The sequence below is a fragment of the Bos mutus genome, chromosome 21 (assembly GCF_027580195.1).
Source record: "Bos mutus isolate GX-2022 chromosome 21, NWIPB_WYAK_1.1, whole genome shotgun sequence".
NCBI classification, from domain to species: domain Eukaryota; kingdom Metazoa; phylum Chordata; class Mammalia; order Artiodactyla; family Bovidae; genus Bos; species Bos mutus.
Genome location: NC_091637.1, coordinates 4,875,405 through 4,895,135, shown reverse-complemented (window position 1 = coordinate 4,895,135; position 19,731 = coordinate 4,875,405). Strand labels below are relative to the sequence as shown.

The following is a 19,731-nucleotide window of genomic DNA, read 5'->3' as shown; positions in this document are numbered from 1 at the left end:
TTGACAAGATAGTTTACCGTTTTTGTAGTAAGTCTTTGAAATCACCTGAAAAAGACCCTGATGCTGGGAAAGACTGAAGGCAGGGGGAGAAGGGGACAACAGAGGAAGAGATGGTTGGATGGTATCACTGACTCGATGGACATGAGTTTGAGCAAGCTCCAGGAGTTGGTGTGACAGGGAAGCTCGGCATGCTGCTTAGGGTCGCAAAGAGTCAGACATGACTGAGAAACTGAATGAACTTTGAAATCACATATGATTTTATATTTTCAGCACATCTCACTTTGCATGAGCCATGTTTCAAGCCTTAACAGCCACACGTGACTGGTCCTGCCATCCTGGGCAGCACAGTCCCAGACTTGCCCGTGGGCTTGGTGAGCCTTTAGAGTCGATTCTCTTGGCAGTTCCCAACAGCACTCTTCGTGCTGATGTCTTGTCCCTGCTCTGTTTTGACCAGGGCCAGCTCCTGAGTATCTCTGCAGCCCATGGTGACCTGGAGACCGTCCGGTATCTTCTCACTGAGAGGCTGGTAGAGCTACCGACGGAGCCCACTGACGACAACCCTGCCGTGGTGGCAGCACAGTTTGGGCACACTGATGTCGTTCAGGAGCTACTCGAGTCTTTGCCAGGTAAAGAGGCTTTGCTTCCCTGGTGGCTCAGACGGTAAAGCACCCACCTGCAGTGCGGGAGACTTGAGTTTGATCCCTGGGGTGGGAAGATCCCCTGGAGAAAGAAATGGCTACCACTCCAGTACTCTAGCCTGGAAAATCCCATGGACAGAGGAGCCTGGTGGGCTACCGTCCATGGGGTTGCAAAGAGTCGGACACGACTGAGCCACTTCACTCATTTTGCCAGGTAAGTCCCAGGGTGTGGGTTCTTCACCCCTGCTCAGGGACCCTCTTTTTGAAAAAATACTTATTTCCTCATTTGTTTGGCTTCATTGAGCCTTGGTTGTGGCATGAAGGACCCCTGTCGCTGCACGCAAGCTTCTGCCCAGTTGTGGCACACCTGCTCAGCTGCCCCACAGCATGTGGAGTTAGTTCTCCAACCAGGGATTGAACCAGCATCCTCTGCATTGGAAGGCAGATTCTTAACCACTGGACCACGAGGGAAGTCCTTCGGGGACCCTCTTTTCCTAGGAACCAGACAGACATTGGGGGTGGGGTGCTTCACTCCAAAATGTTTATGTCCTCACACTGTTTACCAATCCAGATCCAGAAATCTGGGGGTATTCTTTAAAGCAGTTTTAGGTTTAAAGAAAAGTTGTTGAGCAAGTACCAAGAATTCTCATATGCCACCCTCTACAGTTTCCCTATTATTGATGTTTTGTATGAGAATGGTACAGTTGTTAAGATTGATGAACGAACCGATATTGATGTGTTATTACTAACGTGAGCTCATAGTTTGTACTCGGGTTGTATATTCTGACTGTTAACAAATGTGTGATGACGTATATGGACCATTACTGTATCACGCAGAATAATTTCACTGCCCTCCTGTTCCACCTGTTCATCTCTTTCTCAGCTCCTGGCAACCACTGGTCTCTTTACTGTCTTCATCAGTTTGGTTTGGTTCAGTTCATTTCAGTCGCTCAGTTGTATCTGACTCTTTGTGACCCCATGAATCACAGCACACCAGGCCTCCCTGTCCATCACCATCTCCCAGAGTTCACTCAAACTCACGTCCATTGAGTTGGTGATGCCATCCAGCCATCTCATCCTCTGTCATCCCCTTCTCCTCCTGTCCCCAATCCCTCCCAGCATCAGAGTCTTTTCCAATGAGTCAACTCTTCGCATGAGGTGGCCAAAGTATTGGAGTTCAGCTTTAGCATCATTCCTTCCAAAGAAATCCCAGGGCTGATCTCCTTCAGAAGGGACTGGTTGGATCTCCTTGCAGTCCATGGGACTCAAGAGTCTTCTCCAACACCACAGTTCAAAAGCATCAATTCTTCAGTGCTCAGCTTTCTTCAGAGACCAACTCTCACATCCATACATGACCACTGGAAAAACCATAGTCTTGACAAGACGGACCTTTGTTGGCAAAGTAATGTCTCTGCTTTTGAAAATGCTATCTAGGTTGCTCATAACTTTCCTTCCAAGGAGTAAGCATCTTTTAATTTCATGGCTGCAATCACCATCTGCAGTGATTTTAGAGCCCAAAACTATGCCTTTTCCAGAATGACATATAGTTGGGTTCATATGGTATGTAGCCTTTTCAGATAGACTGCTTCACTTAGCAGTATGCATTCCAGTTTCCTCCATGTCTTTTCATGACTTGAGAGCTCATACACACACACACACACACACACACACACACACGTATTTTATCACTGAATAATATTACATTGTCTGGATGTTCCTTGCTATGTTGCTTTCTTAATAACAAGTAATTTTTTCTCTGGTAGACTCAGAAATCCTGGTCTCCTTTGGTTTCCTATAATGGCCTTGGATCTGTTACAGTTATTGCTACAGCTATAGGCTGAGGCATTGTCTTAGCAGTGGTCTTTGGGAGTTAGAATGTTGCAAGGGAGTCGGGCCAGCTTCATGGGTATGTGACAATGCAGTCTCACAGGGCCCCGTACTTAGAAGGGCCCCACACTTGGTTTGTGAGCATGCCTGCTAAGTCGCTTCAGTTGTGTCCAAGTGTCTGCAGTCCTATGACTGTAGTCTGCCAGGCTCCTCTTTCCGTGGGATTCTCCAGGCAAGAATACTGGAGTGGGTTGCCATGCCCTCCTCCAGGGGATCTTCCCGACCCAGGGACCAAACCCACGTCTTTAAGGTCTCCTGCATTGGCAAACATATTCTTTACCACTAGCGCCACCTGGGAAGCCCACTACACTCTGCATTACCCTCTTGAAATTTGTAATAGTTTTTAATCAAGGGACCCCATTTTAAGTTTTACATGGGACCCCACAAATTATGAAATGGCAGCCCACTCCAGGATCCTTGCCTGGAAAGTCCCACAGACAGAGGAGCCTGACGGGCCTCAGGCTATGGGTTGCAACGGGTCGGACACAACTGAGCAACTAACACACACACACACACACACACACATACACACCACAAACTATGCAGTAGTACTGTTAAGGGCTTCCCTGATAGTTCACTTGGTAAAGAATCTGCCTGCAATGCAGGAGACCCCAGTTTGATTCCTGAATCGGGAAGATCCCCTGGAGAAGGGATTGGCTACCCACGCCAGTATTCTTGGGCTTCCCTTATAGCTCAGCTGGCAAAGAATCTGCCTGCAATGCGGGAGACCTGGGTTCAATCCCTGGGTTGGGAAGATCTCCTGGAGAAGGGAAAGGCTACCCACTCCAGTATTCTGGCCTGGAGAATTCCATGGGCTGTATAGTCCATGGGGTTGCAAAGAGTCAGACACGACTGAATGACTTTCACTTTTCTTTTTTTTTTTTTTCACTGTTAAGGGAGTGTCTGACTGTGTCCTTTGAGGTAGCTTTGTGCTCAGATTTGGTCCCAAGCTGGCATGCCCTCATACGCCTGGAGGAAGAATGAGTTTTTGAACAGAAATCAGGGCACTGTTAGGGCCCATAGACACAGATTGGGTTAAGCAAGGTATAGGAAGACAGAGAGGAGCCCCTGAGGTGCCAGTGACTGATTCTTTCTCCTCAGGAATCCCCAAGAGTAGCTCTGTTCTTGCCCCAAAGAGTCTATGCCAGCTGACTCCCTCATTGGACAGCTTACATTTATTGAGCATTTGCCAAGTACTGGACACACTACAGAACCTGAAAGACACAGAGGCTTTTAAAAAAGGTGGTCCCAGCCCTTTAGTAGCTCCTGGTACAGCAGAGGAAATTGAGGCAGAAAAGAGTAACTGTGTGGTGTAACCATGCAGAGGTTGAAATGTCTACACAGTCGTTTGTGACCACACATCAGGGGATGGTCTTGTTTGCGTGCAGGCTGAGGTCTTCAGAAGGAGTTGACATCTCAACTGGGCTTTGCAGACTGAGTAGGGTTTACTTGGCAGACAAGCAAGGGAAGAGCCTGGTTTGCCTGCTTTGCAGAGCAGGGAGCTTGGCTGGACCTGAGTATGTTGGAGCTGGGCATGGTTTTCAGCAGCTCCTGGGGTGTCCTGTCTTTAATTCGACTTGGGACAGAGCTAGTGGGACTGAAAGAGTTCAGGGCACTGTGCTGAGCCCTGTTGGGATGCAGAGATGGGCAGAACAGTGTCTGGTCCTCTGGGGGTTCCCAGCCTGAAGGGAGGGTGGCCCTTGTCAGGAGTAAGGTAAGATAAGAGGCAGCTGGAGAACAAGGGTGGGTCCAAGAAGAGGAGGGAGGAGAGGTCCATGGTGGGCGGGTACATCACTGTGTAATTATGAACATCATTCGAAGGACATCGTTATGTAATTTCTGGTCTTGTAGCTCAGCAGGGCTGACGAGAGAGAGGAGGTGGAAAGATGGAAACCAAAATGGGGCTCTTTGAGCTGGATTTGGGCCTCAAAGAATACACACAGGGGTTTGTATGGTTAAGATAGTACCCTTTGGTTGCGGGTAAAGCAGAACTTAAGGCTTGACTTTGCCATTTACCAACTGTCGGAGCTTCAGCAAGTTCCCCACTGTCCCTGAGCTTTGGTCTCCTCATATTAAAATGATGACTGTGAAATACAGGGCCTGCCTCCTGAGACTGACGACTCCATCCTCAGCAGAAGTTAGTAGCATGACAACCGCAGTTCTCACAGCTGGATATCTGGTTGTAACTGAGTTAGGGGTAATTTGTTTTCTGCTCATGTACCTCCTCCTTTGAATTGTTCATTTTAGTCATCAATTGAGGGCAAAGAAAGGATATTTATTTAGCACCCGCTGCACCCCAGACATGATGCCAGGTACCTTGTGTACTGGGTTTTAATTCTTGCCTTCTCTACCTCACCCCATTTCCTGGTCAATTTCCTATGACACAGAGAGAGGCACTCTCTCCAGGCCCCAGAGCACTTTGGTTCCTGAGAACTCTCCACCTCTGGAAATGAGTGTTATGATGCAATTGGGAAGTGTCCACGTGGGGGATGAGATCATTTTTCCATGGCAGCCAGATCCAAAAGACCTTGCATTACTTTGAACTTGAAGATACTGTGACATTTCAGCCTATGCTGTCCCTGTTCCTTCAGTGTGTTATTTCATCCTGGAATTAAGTAGGCAGTTCTTTTAGGGAGCAGTTCTCTTAAGTTTTGGGCTGATCTGTTTCTTCACCAAAGTGTTTTTTAACTTATGAAAGTGGTATATTTATATTACAGATAATTCGGGAAAGCAGAAAGTGTTATTACTCTAAGAACATAATGACATACCACAATGAGTTATATCAGGCACTTGTCAGATGTTGTGACAGTTTATTGAATCAAGTACTTGACATACACAATGTCATTTAATCCTCACATTAAACTTGGAAGGCAGGGTGTTCCTCTTCCCGTTTTACTTATGGGTAAACTGAGCCACAGAGAGGATAAGAAATTTGCCCCAGATGACACAGCTGAAATATTTTAATCCTATGTCACCTGTCTCCAAAACCTGTGTCCCTGTGTGTGACGCTGCTCCAGGGCTGCAGTCAGGGCTGGGGATGAGGCAGAGAGTAAGGGCATCTCACTGTCCTACCACCTGGAGAGAATTCTGCAGCTCTGAGGGTAGGTAGTTCTAACTAGTCTTACTTCCACACACACATTTTTCATCACGATCTCACTGCTTGTGCTGTCCTGAATGCTCCTTTTCCCCAGCAGGTGTTATTTGATGGGCAGGTGGGTTTATAGTGATGTGGGGAAATGTCATATGCAGTTCAGGGGGGCTGTTCCATAGACACTGTCAACTGGACATAAGCGACTTTCAGCGGGAAACAGGGCCGTGGCTGGAGGGGATTTCAGAGCAGCAACAACTGTCCCTTCAGCCACGCTCTGTCCCGTCATCCGTGCAGGTCCCTGCAGCCCCCAGCGGCTCTTGAACTGGATGCTGGCCTTGGCCTGCCAGCAGGGGCACCTGGCAGTGGTGAAGCTCCTGGTCCTGACCTACGGGGCCGACCCGGAGAGCTACGCAGTCAGGAAGAACGAGTTCCCTGTCATCGTACGCCTGCCGCTGTACGCGGCCATCAAGTCAGGTGGGTCCCAGTCAGCCTCCTGCGAGAGCCTTTGTCCTGTAGAGACGCGGGCCCGCCCGTCACACTCACCTTTGGCTCTCCGGTGGCCTGCGTGGAGTTTCGCAGCTCTGTTCTTGGCTTCTTCTTCAAAAGATCTGCGTCCTCCTTCCTTCCGCCGACTCCCTCCTGCGAGGGGATTTCAGTGCCAGGGACCAACCACGGCAGATGCGACTCCCCTCGGAGGTGCTGCAGAGGGCAAAGCCCCACACAAGTGCTCTCACTGACAGGCACCTGTGGAGGCAAGGGAGGCAACAGAGACGTTCAGCAGTTTCACGCCCTTCTCATTTTCGTTTCACGTGCATGTCTGGCCTTTTGGACAACCATGACACGCTCTGTGTCCCGAATGCCCTGAGCACTCTGCTTTCTGTCCTGTAGGGAATGAAGATATTGCCATCTTCCTGATTCGGCATGGAGCCTTTTTCTGCTCCTACATTTTACTGGACAGTCCTGACCCCAGCAAACATCTCCTCAGGAAGTATTTTGTTGAAGCAAGCGCCTTGCCCAGCAGTTGTCCGGGAAAAATGGTGAGTAGTCTTTGTCTGTGGATGGATGGATAAGGAAGAGGTAGTGTTTACATATAGCAGACGATTCTTCAACCACGAGAAAGAAGGACATGGTTCCATCTGTAACAACGTGGATGGACTTTGAGGACATTATGCCAAGTGAAAGAAGTCAGAGAAAGATAAGCACTGTATGTTTTTACTTATAGGTGGAAACTAAAAAAGCCAAACTGTGGAAACAGTAGGACAAGGCCTGAGGGGTGGGGCACATGGGAAGATGTTGGTCATATAGCTGGAGTGTTGGTCACTTCAGCCGTATGATAAATAAGCCCGGAGATCTAATGTGTAGCACTGTGATTGCAGCTAATAACACTGTATTATATACATGAAAGTTTCTAAGAGAATAAATCTTAAATGTTCTCACCACAAAAAGAAATAGTAATTAAGTGGCATGGTACAGGTGTTAGCTAAGGCTACAGTAGTAATCGTTGTACAATATATAAATGTATTAGATCAACATGTCATAACTTACACAATGTCATATGTCAATTATAGCTCAATAAAACTGGGAAAAAACACATATGGGGAGTAGTTCTAGTTAGTTTACCATTTTAATAACAAAAATAGGATTGCATTATTTACATTGTCTTCAATTTGGCTTTTTAAATTGAGCACTCCATCACTGACTTCCCCTCGTTCAGTCAATGTAGCTGTATCTCATTCTTTTTGATATGTGCCTTAAATCTAGAGTGAATATAGCTTAGTTGATTCAGCCCTTTTCCTGGTGGTGGACATTTGGATTATTTCTGGGTTTTGCCCTTGTGATATAGCCTGATTTCTAGGGTAATTCTTATGTAGATCAAAGTCCTGAAAGTGGACTGCTTTGGAATCACTTCCCCAAATGCTGTGGTGACTCAACACTCTCACCAGTGTGACATGGGGATTTCTATTCCCCACACCCTGGCCAGCACTGGATGTCCAGGGGCATTTTAATTTTCATCACTCTCATGGGTAAAAATGGAATCTTCTTGTTTTAATGTCCACATTTCATATCTTAATAATGTTGAGCATCTTTGCATATCCTCATAAATTATTTGTGTCTCCTCTTATGTGAGTTGCCTGTTACAGTTTATTATTTTTCTCAAGGATTACTCACCTTTTCCTTCTAATTTTGAAGCGTCTTATTGATATTAGAGATTTTAAGCCTTTTTTGTTTATCACAGATGTTACCAATATTTTTCCCAATCCATTATTTGTCTTTTGTCTGTTATCTTTTGAGATAACAAAGATATGTGAATATATAATCAAATATGCCTGTCTTTTCCTTTATGGCATTTAGGTTATATAAGAAAGTCATTTCCCCCTCACTTTTATGTAAATATTCTCCTAGAGTCTTTTATACATTTTGACTCTTTATTTTTTACATTTTAGGTCTAGTTTTCCTGGTATTTCTTTGTGTATGTGGTTTGAGGCAGGGAATCTAACTTTCCTTTCTTCAAATATTCCAGCACAATTTTTAAACTAAACTTTGATTTTCCTTCGGGATTAAAATGTCACCATTGCCATTTCTTCCAATATATACTTATATACATTTTGGGATTCTCTGCACTGGTCTACTAGCCTTTAAATCTATTTCTGTTCAAATGCCACGCTGTTTTGATTACAGGCATTTTATTTAAACCTTACGACTGGTTAATGCAAGTTTTCTACTCCTTATTTGCTTTTTTCAAAAATACCCTAACTGTTGTCAGACATTTGTTTTTTCCCTTTTGTGCATTTCCCCCGGTAACTTCCATGGTGACTTGTGCTGCATTTAGGTCCTTTAACAGGATTTTATAGTTTTCCTGATAAAGGTTTCCTGAACCTATTTTGTTTATTTTTTATTGTTTTTGCCATTGTTTGAATGGAATGTATATCATTCTTTCCCATGTCCAACTTAGCATTGCTGATATGAAGGAAAGCTCTTCTATTTATTTGTTTTACCCAATCCGCTTACCAACTTCTCTTATTAATTTTAATAGTTTTCAGAGAAGTTCCTCAAAACGTTTAGGTATGTATCAAGTTATCTGCAAATTCAAAGCAGGTTTGTCTTGTCTTTTCTAATATTTATTTAACTTTATTTCATGGCTTATTATGTATTAGCAGAAATGTCAAAAGTTGAATCATCTGAAAAGAGCAGATGTGTCTCTCTTGTTCCTGATTTTAAAGGTCTTGGCGTCAGCATTTTTGGTAAATAGACTATTGCTATATATTTAGGTAGTTTCCATGTATTCCTCTTTGCTTAGGTTTTTATTAAGAAAAGTTGCTGAATTTTATTGGATCTATATTAGCAGCTGTGGATATACTCACATAGTTTTTCTACTTTAATTTGCCATTCTAATGAATGATTGTAGGTGTTGACCCAATATTGAAATTTGTAATAAATGTTAATTGGTGTTATTATGGATGGATTTGACCTATTGATATTTTATTTACAGTGTTTGCTTCTATATTTATAGGTAATTGATCTATACTTTTCTATTTCTATTGTCTTTGAGATTTTGGTATGAGACAATGTTAGCTTTACAGAATGACTTGGAGAACTTCCCATTTTATTACAGTCTGGAGAAGTTTCATAGGAATTATTTATTGCTAATGGTTTATTAGATAAAGCAGGTCTTTGTTTTCAGACATCTTTTGAAATCATTGGTCAGTTCAGGTTCTCTGCTTTTGCTTATGTGCAGTTCAAGAGGTTATATTTTGGTAGAAAATCATCTATTTCCTTTAGAGTTTTGAATTTGCCATCATGGTATGTTACGTTTACCTTTTTCAGTAATTATTTTCTTCTATGTCTGTAGTTATATTTCCATTCATGATATTGATTTATGATGTTGAACAGTTTTACTTTTTCTCTTTTAAATTTAATCAGGCTAGTCAGGGTTTTATATATTCTAGAGGTCCTCAAGGAACCACTAGATTTTATTTATTTTTCATGATTTATTTTGTTTGTTCCTTCATTCACTTTGGCTTTTCTCTGTACTGAAACCGTCTTGACATCATCTCTGAATATTTGGTTGATGGGCTCTGGTGGGAGGCTTCCTGGCTGTGCTCTAATCTGGGCTCCAGGCCTCACTGCTCTGGGACCTCCATCTGGTTCCTTACATCTCTTAGTCTTGGCTTCCTCATCTACTGATTTTTATCTAGTTCTTCATATAGTTCTGAAAGTTTTTCATTTGTACTCCTGGTTTATGGCTTTATAACCCATTTGGACCTATTCATTATGTCAAATATCTGCCTTAACCCCGTCAAAGCTTCTCTCCTTAAAATTGGGTTTGTCTGCTCTGCACATGGCCACACTTCTCTTTTTTCCTTTGCATCCACCTTGTATAAGCTTTCCAAGCCTTTATATTCAGTTTTTTCTTTTTCTTAGGTGTATTTCTTATAAACAGCACTGTGGTTTTTTCACTTTAAATTAAAATGATATTTTATTTTGCATAGTCACAGTATTTGACACTTCAAAAACAGATATACCACTGATAAATTACAAAAATGGATATACTTGTCAAAGTTACAACAGACATAATGTTTAGCTGAGAATCACTCCAATAGCATAAGGCTCTAAAGGTGCCAGATAAACCAATACTTGTTTGGAATAAGATATGCAACTTTCTTAATGATGGGCTTACAGAAGAGGTCCTGGTTCCATGTGGTCAAGGTTACAGTCATAAAACGTAAAGTTTTAGCACAATCGTGCTTCAGACTAAATTTTAAATAGTTACGATAGTTTACACAATATGTGATGGACTGCTGCTGCTGCTATTGCTGCTAAGTCCCTGCAGTCGCGTCCGACTCTGTGCGACCCCATGGACTGCAGCCTACTAGGCTCCTCCATCCCTGGGATTCTCCAGGCAAGAACACTGGAGTGGGGTGCCATTTCCTTCTCCAGGTGATGGACTGCCTTCTGCAAAAAATTACAATTTGAAGACTTCTTTCAGGCATTACCAGTATCCAATATGTGTACATTCTAAATAATTCTGAAAAGAGCAAACTTAATAGTTTCTGATATTCACATCTGACACCTCAGGTTTTATGACTGGCAAGTCTTAATGCTCCTGGACTTTGGGGTTTACAAGGCAGCAATACTTTAAATTTGTTTATGTAGGATGTGGGGAAAATTAGAATCAAATGGGCATACGTTTCTTGACTATATAGTGCCGTTAGCCCTCAATTAACTCTGTAGGGAATGGTAAGCATCAAAAGCTAAAGCAATAGTTTTTTATGTTAAAATGTAAATAGCAGGTACTCCATACTAGTAACACTTGAAAGTTACTAAACTAAGTATTTCCCCTGTAGAGATAACACACAGAAATGAGCTGCCAGAACAGAAACAAATTATGAAAAATGCTAATTACCTAAATGGATCCATGTCCACCCTTTGTGTCTATTTCATACATTCTTCCCACCCAGCCCACTCCAAAAAAACTTTAAGATTATTACATTCCAAAGTAATCTATTCCTGAAATATTTTTCAAGAGACAAACCTCCCTACAGTGTGAGTGAGTGAGTGAGTGAAGTCGCTCAGTCGTGTCCGACTCTTTGCGACCCCCGTGGACTGTAGCCCACAAGGCTGCTCCGTCCATGGGATTCTCCAGGCAAGGATACCAGAGTGGGTTGTCATTTCCCCTACAGTGTATAAGCTACTTAAGTCTACACACCCTAGGATGATGCACTTCGATTGTCCTAGCTCTATAATTTGGGAATCTGCTCAGGTTTAATCTCCTTTTAGAACCTTTCCAAATAAACATAATTAGAATTTGTGATACTTAAATTCAAAGACAGTACAGATTATGTGACACTTTTTTTTTTTTGATTAAATGAAAACCACAGGATTCTGTGTGGCTAAAAACTAAATCTGAGTTACTCATGTCTGGTGTTAGTAAATATATTTTAAAGTTCATTTTGTTGGACTTCTTTAACTACTTCAGGCTCTACAGGGCTCTTCTGAACATTTGCCACTGCAAACTTTATCCCCTGGGTTAATCCATCTTGGGTAATATTAGCAACCTGTTCTGTGAAACTTCAAACCTTTCCAAAGGGAGAGACTGCCCTATTGCTACAGCTCTCTGAAGGAGAAAGAGTTACATGAAGCCCTGTCTCAAGTTCAAGCATGCTGCATTTGGAGCCGGTGGTCTTTTGAGATACAACTGAATGCCCTAGTTCAACTGACACAAACTGTGGGCCTGTTGCAGAAAAAGACACATCTAATTGAGATGGTGGAGAAGGTATCTGTTTCCATTGATTCAATTGAATTTCTTCATGAGAAACTTGATTAGTCATTTGATTTCCTTTCTTCCTATCCTGCTGAGAAACAGATCTGGTTTCTGATAGCTTGGTCATTTTGTTTTGTGCATCTTGAACAAATCTGTGGCAGCAAATATCCACAGGCTTGGCAAAGCCAGTCAACGTGTATATGATGTCAGCAGAAGGACTTTTCTTCAAAGAAGACTCATGGCCTTTTCCAAGCCCACGTTCATGAGCAATAGTAACCTCTGAAGGAACATGAATGCTAATATCAGTGCTTCTAGTAAACTAAGATCTTCTACCTAATTGAGGTGCTGAAGCAATAATACCACAGTTAGGAAGAAATAGTCTGCTGTCCCTGCACTCTCTGAAGAGTTAGCTAGCTGCCTGTCTTCATCAGACTTAGAATTTGTATGGAATTCATCAGAGTGGTATGAGTCATTATCTGAAGACATTTCTCCATCTGACTCTGCCTGGGCTTTATTATCCATCACACTTGTGTTTTCCATGGTTTCAAGACAACTATCTGATTTCTAAAGATTTACTTTTAAGTTTGGTTTTAGAAAGTTAACTTTCATTTCAGAGTTTGTAAGATTTCTGAACTTTCATAGATTACCAGTATTTACAATGAATTTGGTCTGTATCACTTTTTTATTTAGAGATGAAAATTTACTCATTAACAACTTTTCACCTGGGCCAAAGAGCCTTAGTTTTGAGAACTGATGCCAATGATGTCTTTGTGAGGTTTACTGATTTTTCTCTCAAGCTTTCTCTCTATTATAGGTACACCTAATCTCATGGCTTGCTTGGTGATCTGCAGCATCTCTGCAATGTACTGAAGGGTATCTTTTCCATCCTCTTCTGGATTGTGCATTACAGCTCTCAGTGTGTGATAACAGCCACTTGCTTCTGTATATCTTCAGTGCCATCTCATGCAGGACAAATTTGGCTAACCAAAGAGTGGGTTCAGGACCTATTTCTATTTTTCCCAGATCTACCAGATTTAGTTGTTGATACTGGTTTACTTTGTCAACTTTCATCATCGTAACAGGCCACGAAGTAGATGGTTAGAAAGCAGTAATGTAGCATCAGTGAGGATGTGCTCTTAAAACTGTCTCTTGAGCCAAGCCATAAAAATTATGTCATGACATGTAATTTGAAATAAATTCTACACCTACTAATTAGTGTTACTTCATCCTAGCTTCTATTTTGACACTAATATTTACGTCTGTCAAACATGATCTTAGTCAAAAGCATCAAGTCCAGAAGGAAAAGCACTTGGCATATAACAGGCAGTTGAGAAAAATGTCTGCCCTTCCCCCACCCACACATTTTACCAAAGTATAAGCTTCAGTAAATGGAGAAGGCAATGGCACCCCACTCCAGTACTCTTGCCTGGAAAATCCCATGGACAGAGGAGCCTGGTAGGCTGCAGTCCAAGGGGTTGCTAAGAGTCAGACACGACTGAGCAACTTCACTTTCACTTTTCACTTTCATGCACTGGAGAAGGAAATGGCAACCCAGTCCAGGAGAATCCCAGGGAGGGGGAGCCTGGTGGGCTGCCCTCTATGGGGTCGCACAGAGTCAGACACGGCTGAAGCAACTTAGCAGCAAGCTTCAGTTATTTTCCTCTCCACCACCCTCCACCCAACTTAAACAGAAAAAAACAAAAATGACAACAGAAAAAAAACCCAGACCTTTTTCAAAAAAAAGACAAGAACAGAAAGGAAAGCTCTTCGGGTGCTTCCCCTCCCCCACGCCTGGAGGAAGGGCAGCCAGTCAGATACCCCTCCTGCCACGATGCCTCCAGCCCCTCACGCAGCCCCACCCCCGCAACAGTCATCAGGCTACACGAACAGGAGGCTTTAGAAAAGCAGTGATTTACAGAGCAAATACAGCCTTACAGAAACTTTAACCTGCGCAAAGGAGAAGGATCTGGAAAGTCACTGCCAGGTTGCCGCTTCAGGCTTGGCCCTGAGGCTGGGCGGGGAGGAGCCCCGAGGCGTGCGCGGCTAGTCAGTGCCGCCTGTTCTGTCAGTCGTTACTGCACAGTCAGAGCAGTCTGCACCAAACCCAGTGCCTGTAGTGACTGCCTGTATTTTCAGTTTTGTCTTTGTCTTTGGTGTATTTCTTGTAAACAGCAATGAGTTTTTAATCCCAACTGAGAGTATGTCTCTTGAAAGAGGAACACACCTAATTCACATTTTTGCAGGACCTGTCATATTGGTTTATGCCTTCCATCTTTTGGATTATGCATGTGTGCTAAGTCCCTTCAATCGTGGCTGACTCTTTGTAAACCTAGGGACTATAGCCCGCCGGGCTCCTTTGTCCATGGAATTCTCCAGGCAAGAATACTGGAGTGAGTTGCCATGCCCTTCTCCAGGGTATCTTCCCGACTCAGGGATTGAACCCTTGTTTCTTACATCTCCTGCATAGACAGGTGGGTTCTTTACCACTAGCACCACCTGGGAAGCCCCTTTTTGATTACATACATTTCTATTTCTTTTCTATTTCGCTGAAGTCCTTGACTATGTGGGTCACAGCAAACTGTGGAAAATTCTTGAAGAGAAGGGAGTACTAGACCACCTTACCTGCCTCCTGAGAAATCTGTATGCAGGTCACAAAGCAGTAGTTAGAAACAGACATGGAACAATGGACTGGTTCAAAATTGGGAAAGGAGTATGACAAGGCTGTATATTGTTGCTCTGCTTATTTAACATATACAGAGTACATCATTCAAAATGCTGGGCTGGATGTAGCTCAAGCTAGAATCAGGACTGCTGGAGGAAATATCAATAGCCTCAGATATGCAGATGATACTGCTCTAATGGCAGAAAGTGAAGAGGAACTAAAGAACCTCTTCAGTTCAGTTCAGTTCAGTCGCTCAGTTGTGTCCGACTCTTTGCGACCCCATGAATCGCAGCACGCCAGGCCTCCCTGTCCATCACCAACTCCCAGAGTTCACTCAGACTCACGTCCATTGAGTCAGTGATGCCATCCAGCCATCTCATCCTCTGTCGTCCCCTTCTCCTCCTGCCCCCAATCCCTCCCAGCATCAGAGTCTTTTCCAATGAGTCAACTCTTTGCATGAGGTGGCCAAAATACTGGAGTTTCAGCTACAGCATCATTCCCTCCAAAGAAATCCCAGGGCTGAATGAAGGTGAAAGATAAGAGTTAAAAAGCTGGCTTGAAACCCAGCATTCAAAAATCGAAGATCATGGCATCCAGTCCCATCACTTCATGGCAAATAGAAGAGGAAAAAGTGGAAACAGTGACAGACTTTGTTTTCCTGGGCTCAGAAATCATTGTGGACATTGACTGCAGCCATGAAATTAAAAGATGCTTGCTCCTTGGAAGGAAAGCTATGACAACTCTAGACAGTGTATTAAAAAGCAGAGATATCAGTTCTGGTTCAAGATGGTAGAGTAGAAGGATGTGCGCTTATCTCCTCCGATAAAAGCACCAAAATTGCAACCAGCTTTTGAACAACCATCAACAGGAGGTCATTGGAACCCACCAAAAAAGGATACCCCATGTCCAAAGACAAAGAAGAAGCCACACCAAGATGGTAGAAGGGACACAACACGTTAAAATCAAACCCCATACCTGCTGAATGGGTGATCCACAAACTGGAGAACGATAACACCAAAGTTCTCCCACTGCTGTCAAGGTTCTAAGCCCTGTGTCAGGCTTCCCAGATTGGGGATCCAACAAAGGGACTGGGAATCCCTATGAAATATGACCTTGAAGGCCAGTGGGACTTGACTGCAGGATTTCCATAGAACTGGGGGAAACAGAGACTCCAGTTTTGGAGGGCAAAATAAAATCTTGCATGCATCCAGACCCAGAAGAAAGGAGAAATGACCCATACAGGAGGCTGGACCAAAACTACCTGCTGGGGTGGGGTGTCTCCTAGGTCAGGAGGGGTTCACCACAGGGACAAGGGCACTGCAGCAGCAGTCCTGGAAGGTCCCCCTTGAAATAAACACTCTTGGAGGTCCCCATTAACTCTGCCATAGAGTTTGTAGACCCCAGGGCTGGGTCCCAGGCCAAACAACTATCAGGGATGGTGGTCAGCTCCATCCATCAGCAGATAATTGGATTAAAGCTTTACTGTGCAAGGCCTTGCCCACCAGAGCAAGACCTAGTTTTTCCCACCCTGGCCCTCCCATCAAGAAGCCGACAGAAGCCTCTTAGATTCATCTACCAGAGGGCAGACAGAAGAAACAAGAAGAACCACAGTCCCACAGCAGCTAGAATAAAAACCACCTTACAGAAAGTTAATCAGGATGAAATAGCATAGAATGATGTATGTCCCAGATGAAGGGACAATATAACCCACCCCCCCAAAAAAAAGCAACTAACTGAAGTGGAGATATGCAGCCATTCAGACAAAGAATTCAGAATAATGATAGTGAAGGTTATCTCAGAAACAGAATGAAGAAGACGCAAGAAGTGTTTGCCAAAGAGCTAGAAGAGCTAAAGAACATACAAAGATGAGCTAGAAGGAATCAATGGCAGAATATTTGAGGCAGAAGAACAGTTAAGTGACCTGGAGGACAGAATGGTGGAAATCACTGCTGCAGAACAAAATATAGGAGAAAGAATGAAAGAGAATGAAGACAGCGTAACAGACCTCTGAAAGTGTTACGTGTTAGTCGCTAAGTTGTATCCGACTCTTTGCGATCACAAGGACTATTGCCCACCCATAGCTGAAGAAAACTTCCTGAACATGGGAAAGGAAATAGTCAGCCAAGTCCAGGAAGCACAGAGTCCCAGGAAAGAGAAACCCAAGGAAGAACACACTGAGAAACATGGTAATCAAGCTGACAAACATTAAAGATGAACATAAAACATTAAAAGCAACAAAGAGAAAATGACAAATAGCATACAAGGGAACTCCCATCAGGTTATCAGTTGATTTCTCAACAGAAACTCTACAAGCCAGAAGGGAATGGCACGATACATTTAAAGTGATGAAAGGGAAGAACCTGCAACCAAGAAAGACTACCCAGCAAGACTCTCCTTCAGATTTGATGGAGAAATCTAAAGTTTTACAGACAAGCAAAATTTAAGAGAATTCAGCAACACCAAACCAACTTTACAACAAATGCTAAAAGAACTTCCCTAGGCAGAAAGCACAGGAGAGGGAAAAGACCTACAGAAAATAAGCCCAGAACAATTAAGAAAATGGTAATAGGATCATTCATATCGATAATTACCTTAAATGGAAATGGATTAAATGTACCAACCAAAAGACATAGACTGGCTGAGCGGATGGAAATATACATGTATGCACTTCTGCTGACCACAGCACTCTCCTTGACCGCCCCCCCCACCACTGCCAAATTGTGTGTGATTATTTTATATTGTTAGGTTAGTCATGTTCCCATTATGGCATGCAGTTATAATTATCTTTTACTTTTCGTCTGGCTATTGATTGTGAAACTGATAAACATCTTTTACTATTGTGATTATGTAACTATTATTCATTAAATACCATTGTATCATGATTGGTCAACAGAAAAGTAATAGAATTTTGTATCACCAAAATTACCACTTAATAGCAAAACCTGTAATCTCTTTTTAAAACCCAGATTCATATCAGAATTTTCTTGGAATTTTTTTAAAAAATACAAAGGCCCAAGTATTGCTTTTTTCCTCCAGAGTGCCAGATATATCTCTAATGAGGAGCCATGTTTAAAAACAACTGGACTATGATGATCTTTTATGCAGTTTGTTTCACTTTTTCTATTTCATATTAAGTACTGCCATTTCATTTTATGTTTTTCAATTTCTCCATCTCTCTTTTTTTATGTTCTTTCTCAAGTCTTTATAAAGCATTGCAGAAAACTTTTGTATACATATATATAAATTGTATGTATAATATATATATTTTAGGAAACATGAATTTTTGCCTAACTAAAAAATTTATGACATTTTGATTCCACTTGTTTGCCTTAGTATGACTAAAATGCTAGATTTCTAAGTTAAAATAGATATAGAACAAGAAACAAAGGTTTACTGTATAGCACAGGGAACTATACTTAGTATCTTGTAATAACCTATAATGGAAAATAATCTCAAAAATAATATATGTGTATATGTATAAATGAGCCACCTTCCTGCGTACCTGAAACATTGTAAGTCAACTATTTTGTTGTTGTTCACTCAGTCATATCCGACTGTGCAACCCCATAGATTGCAGTATGCCAGGCCTCCCTGTCCCCCACTATCTCCCAGAGTGTGCTCAAACCTATGTCCATTGAGTCAATGATGCCATCCAACCATCTCATCCTCTGCTGTCCCCTTCTCCTCTGCCTTCAGTCTTTCCCAGCATCAGGGTCTTTTCCAGAGTCAGTTCTTCTATCAGGTGGCCAAGGTGTTGGAGCTTCAGCTTCAGGATCAGTCCTTCCAATGGCTGTTCAGGATTGATTTCCTTTAGGATTGATGAGTTTGATCTCACTGTCCACGGGACTCTCAGGAGTCTTCTCCAGCACCACAGTTCAAAAGCATCAATTCTTCAGCACTCAGCTTTCTTTATGGTCCAACTCTTACATCCATACATGACTAGCTTTGACCATATGGACGTTTGTCAACAAAGTGATGTCTCTGCTTTTTAATATTCTAAGTTTGTCGTAACTTTACTTCTAAGGAGCAAGCATCTTTTAATTTCATGGCTGCAGTCAATGTCCACAGTGATTTTGGAGCCCAAGAAAATAAAATCTGTCATTGTTTCCATTTTTTCCCCATCTATTTACCATGAAGTGATGGAACCAGATGCCATGATCTTAGTTTTTTTAATGTTGAGTTTTAAGCCAGCTTTTTCACTCTCCTCTTTCACCTTCATTAAGAGGCTCTTTAGTTCCTCTTCATTTTCTGCCATTAGGGCTTCCCTGATAGCTTAATTGGTAAAGAATCCGCTTGCAATGTAGGAGACCCCAGTTCGATTACTGGGTCAGGAAGCTCTGCTGGAGAAGGGATAAGCTACCCACTCCAGGATTCTTGGGCTTCCCTGGTGGTTCAGCTGGTAAAGAATTTGTCTGTAATGCAAGGGACCTGGGTTTGATCCCTGGGTTGGGAAGATCTTCTGGAGAAGGGAAGGGCTACCCACTCTAGTATTCTGGCCTGGAGAATTCCATGGACTGTATAGTCCATGGAGTAAAATAGACATGACTGAGTGACTTTCATTTTCACTTCACTTTCATTTGCATATCTGAGGTTATTGGTATTTTCTCCGGCAATCTTGATGCCAGCTTGTATATATGTGTATATGTGTATATATGTATATATATATATGTTTTTATATGTGTGTGTGTGTATATATATATATATATATACATAAAGAAAGAAAAAAAGTACAGACATCACTTTGCTTACAAAAGTCCATATAGTCAAAGCTATGGTTTTTCCAGTAGTCATGTACAGATGTGAAAGTTGGACCATAAGGAGGGCTGAGTGCCAAACAATTGATGCTTTCAAATTGTGGTGCTGGAGAAGACTCTTGAGAATCCCTTTGACAACAAGGAAATCAAACCAGTCAGTCCTAAAGAAAATCAACCCTGAATATTCATTGGAAAGACTGATGCTGAAGCTGAAACTCCAATACTTTGGCCACCTGATGCAAAGAGCCCCCATTGCTGGGAAAGATTGAGGGCAGGAGAAGAAGGGTGTGGCAGAGGATTAAATGGTTAAACAGCATCACTGACTCATTGGACATGAATTTTAGCAAACTGGGAGATAGTGGAGGACGCAGGAGCCTGGTGTGCTACAGAGCACGGGGTCACAAAGAGTCAGACATGACTCAGCGACTGAACAGCAA

At 42.7% G+C, this 19,731-nt stretch overlaps 1 protein-coding gene and 1 pseudogene across 1 annotated transcript in view; one reads left to right on the top strand and one right to left on the bottom strand.

The window, feature by feature from the left end:
- Positions 1-19,731, top strand: part of LRRK1 (leucine rich repeat kinase 1) — a 135,103-nt gene that overhangs the window by 50,176 nt on the left and 65,196 nt on the right. The window contains 3 exon segments of the mRNA XM_005888961.3: positions 455-626; positions 5,911-6,090; positions 6,505-6,653. Of these exon segments, the coding sequence (XP_005889023.2) occupies positions 455-626; positions 5,911-6,090; positions 6,505-6,653 (501 nt within the window).
- LOC102283444 (phosphatidylinositide phosphatase SAC2-like) lies at positions 11,458-18,051 on the bottom strand (annotated as a pseudogene).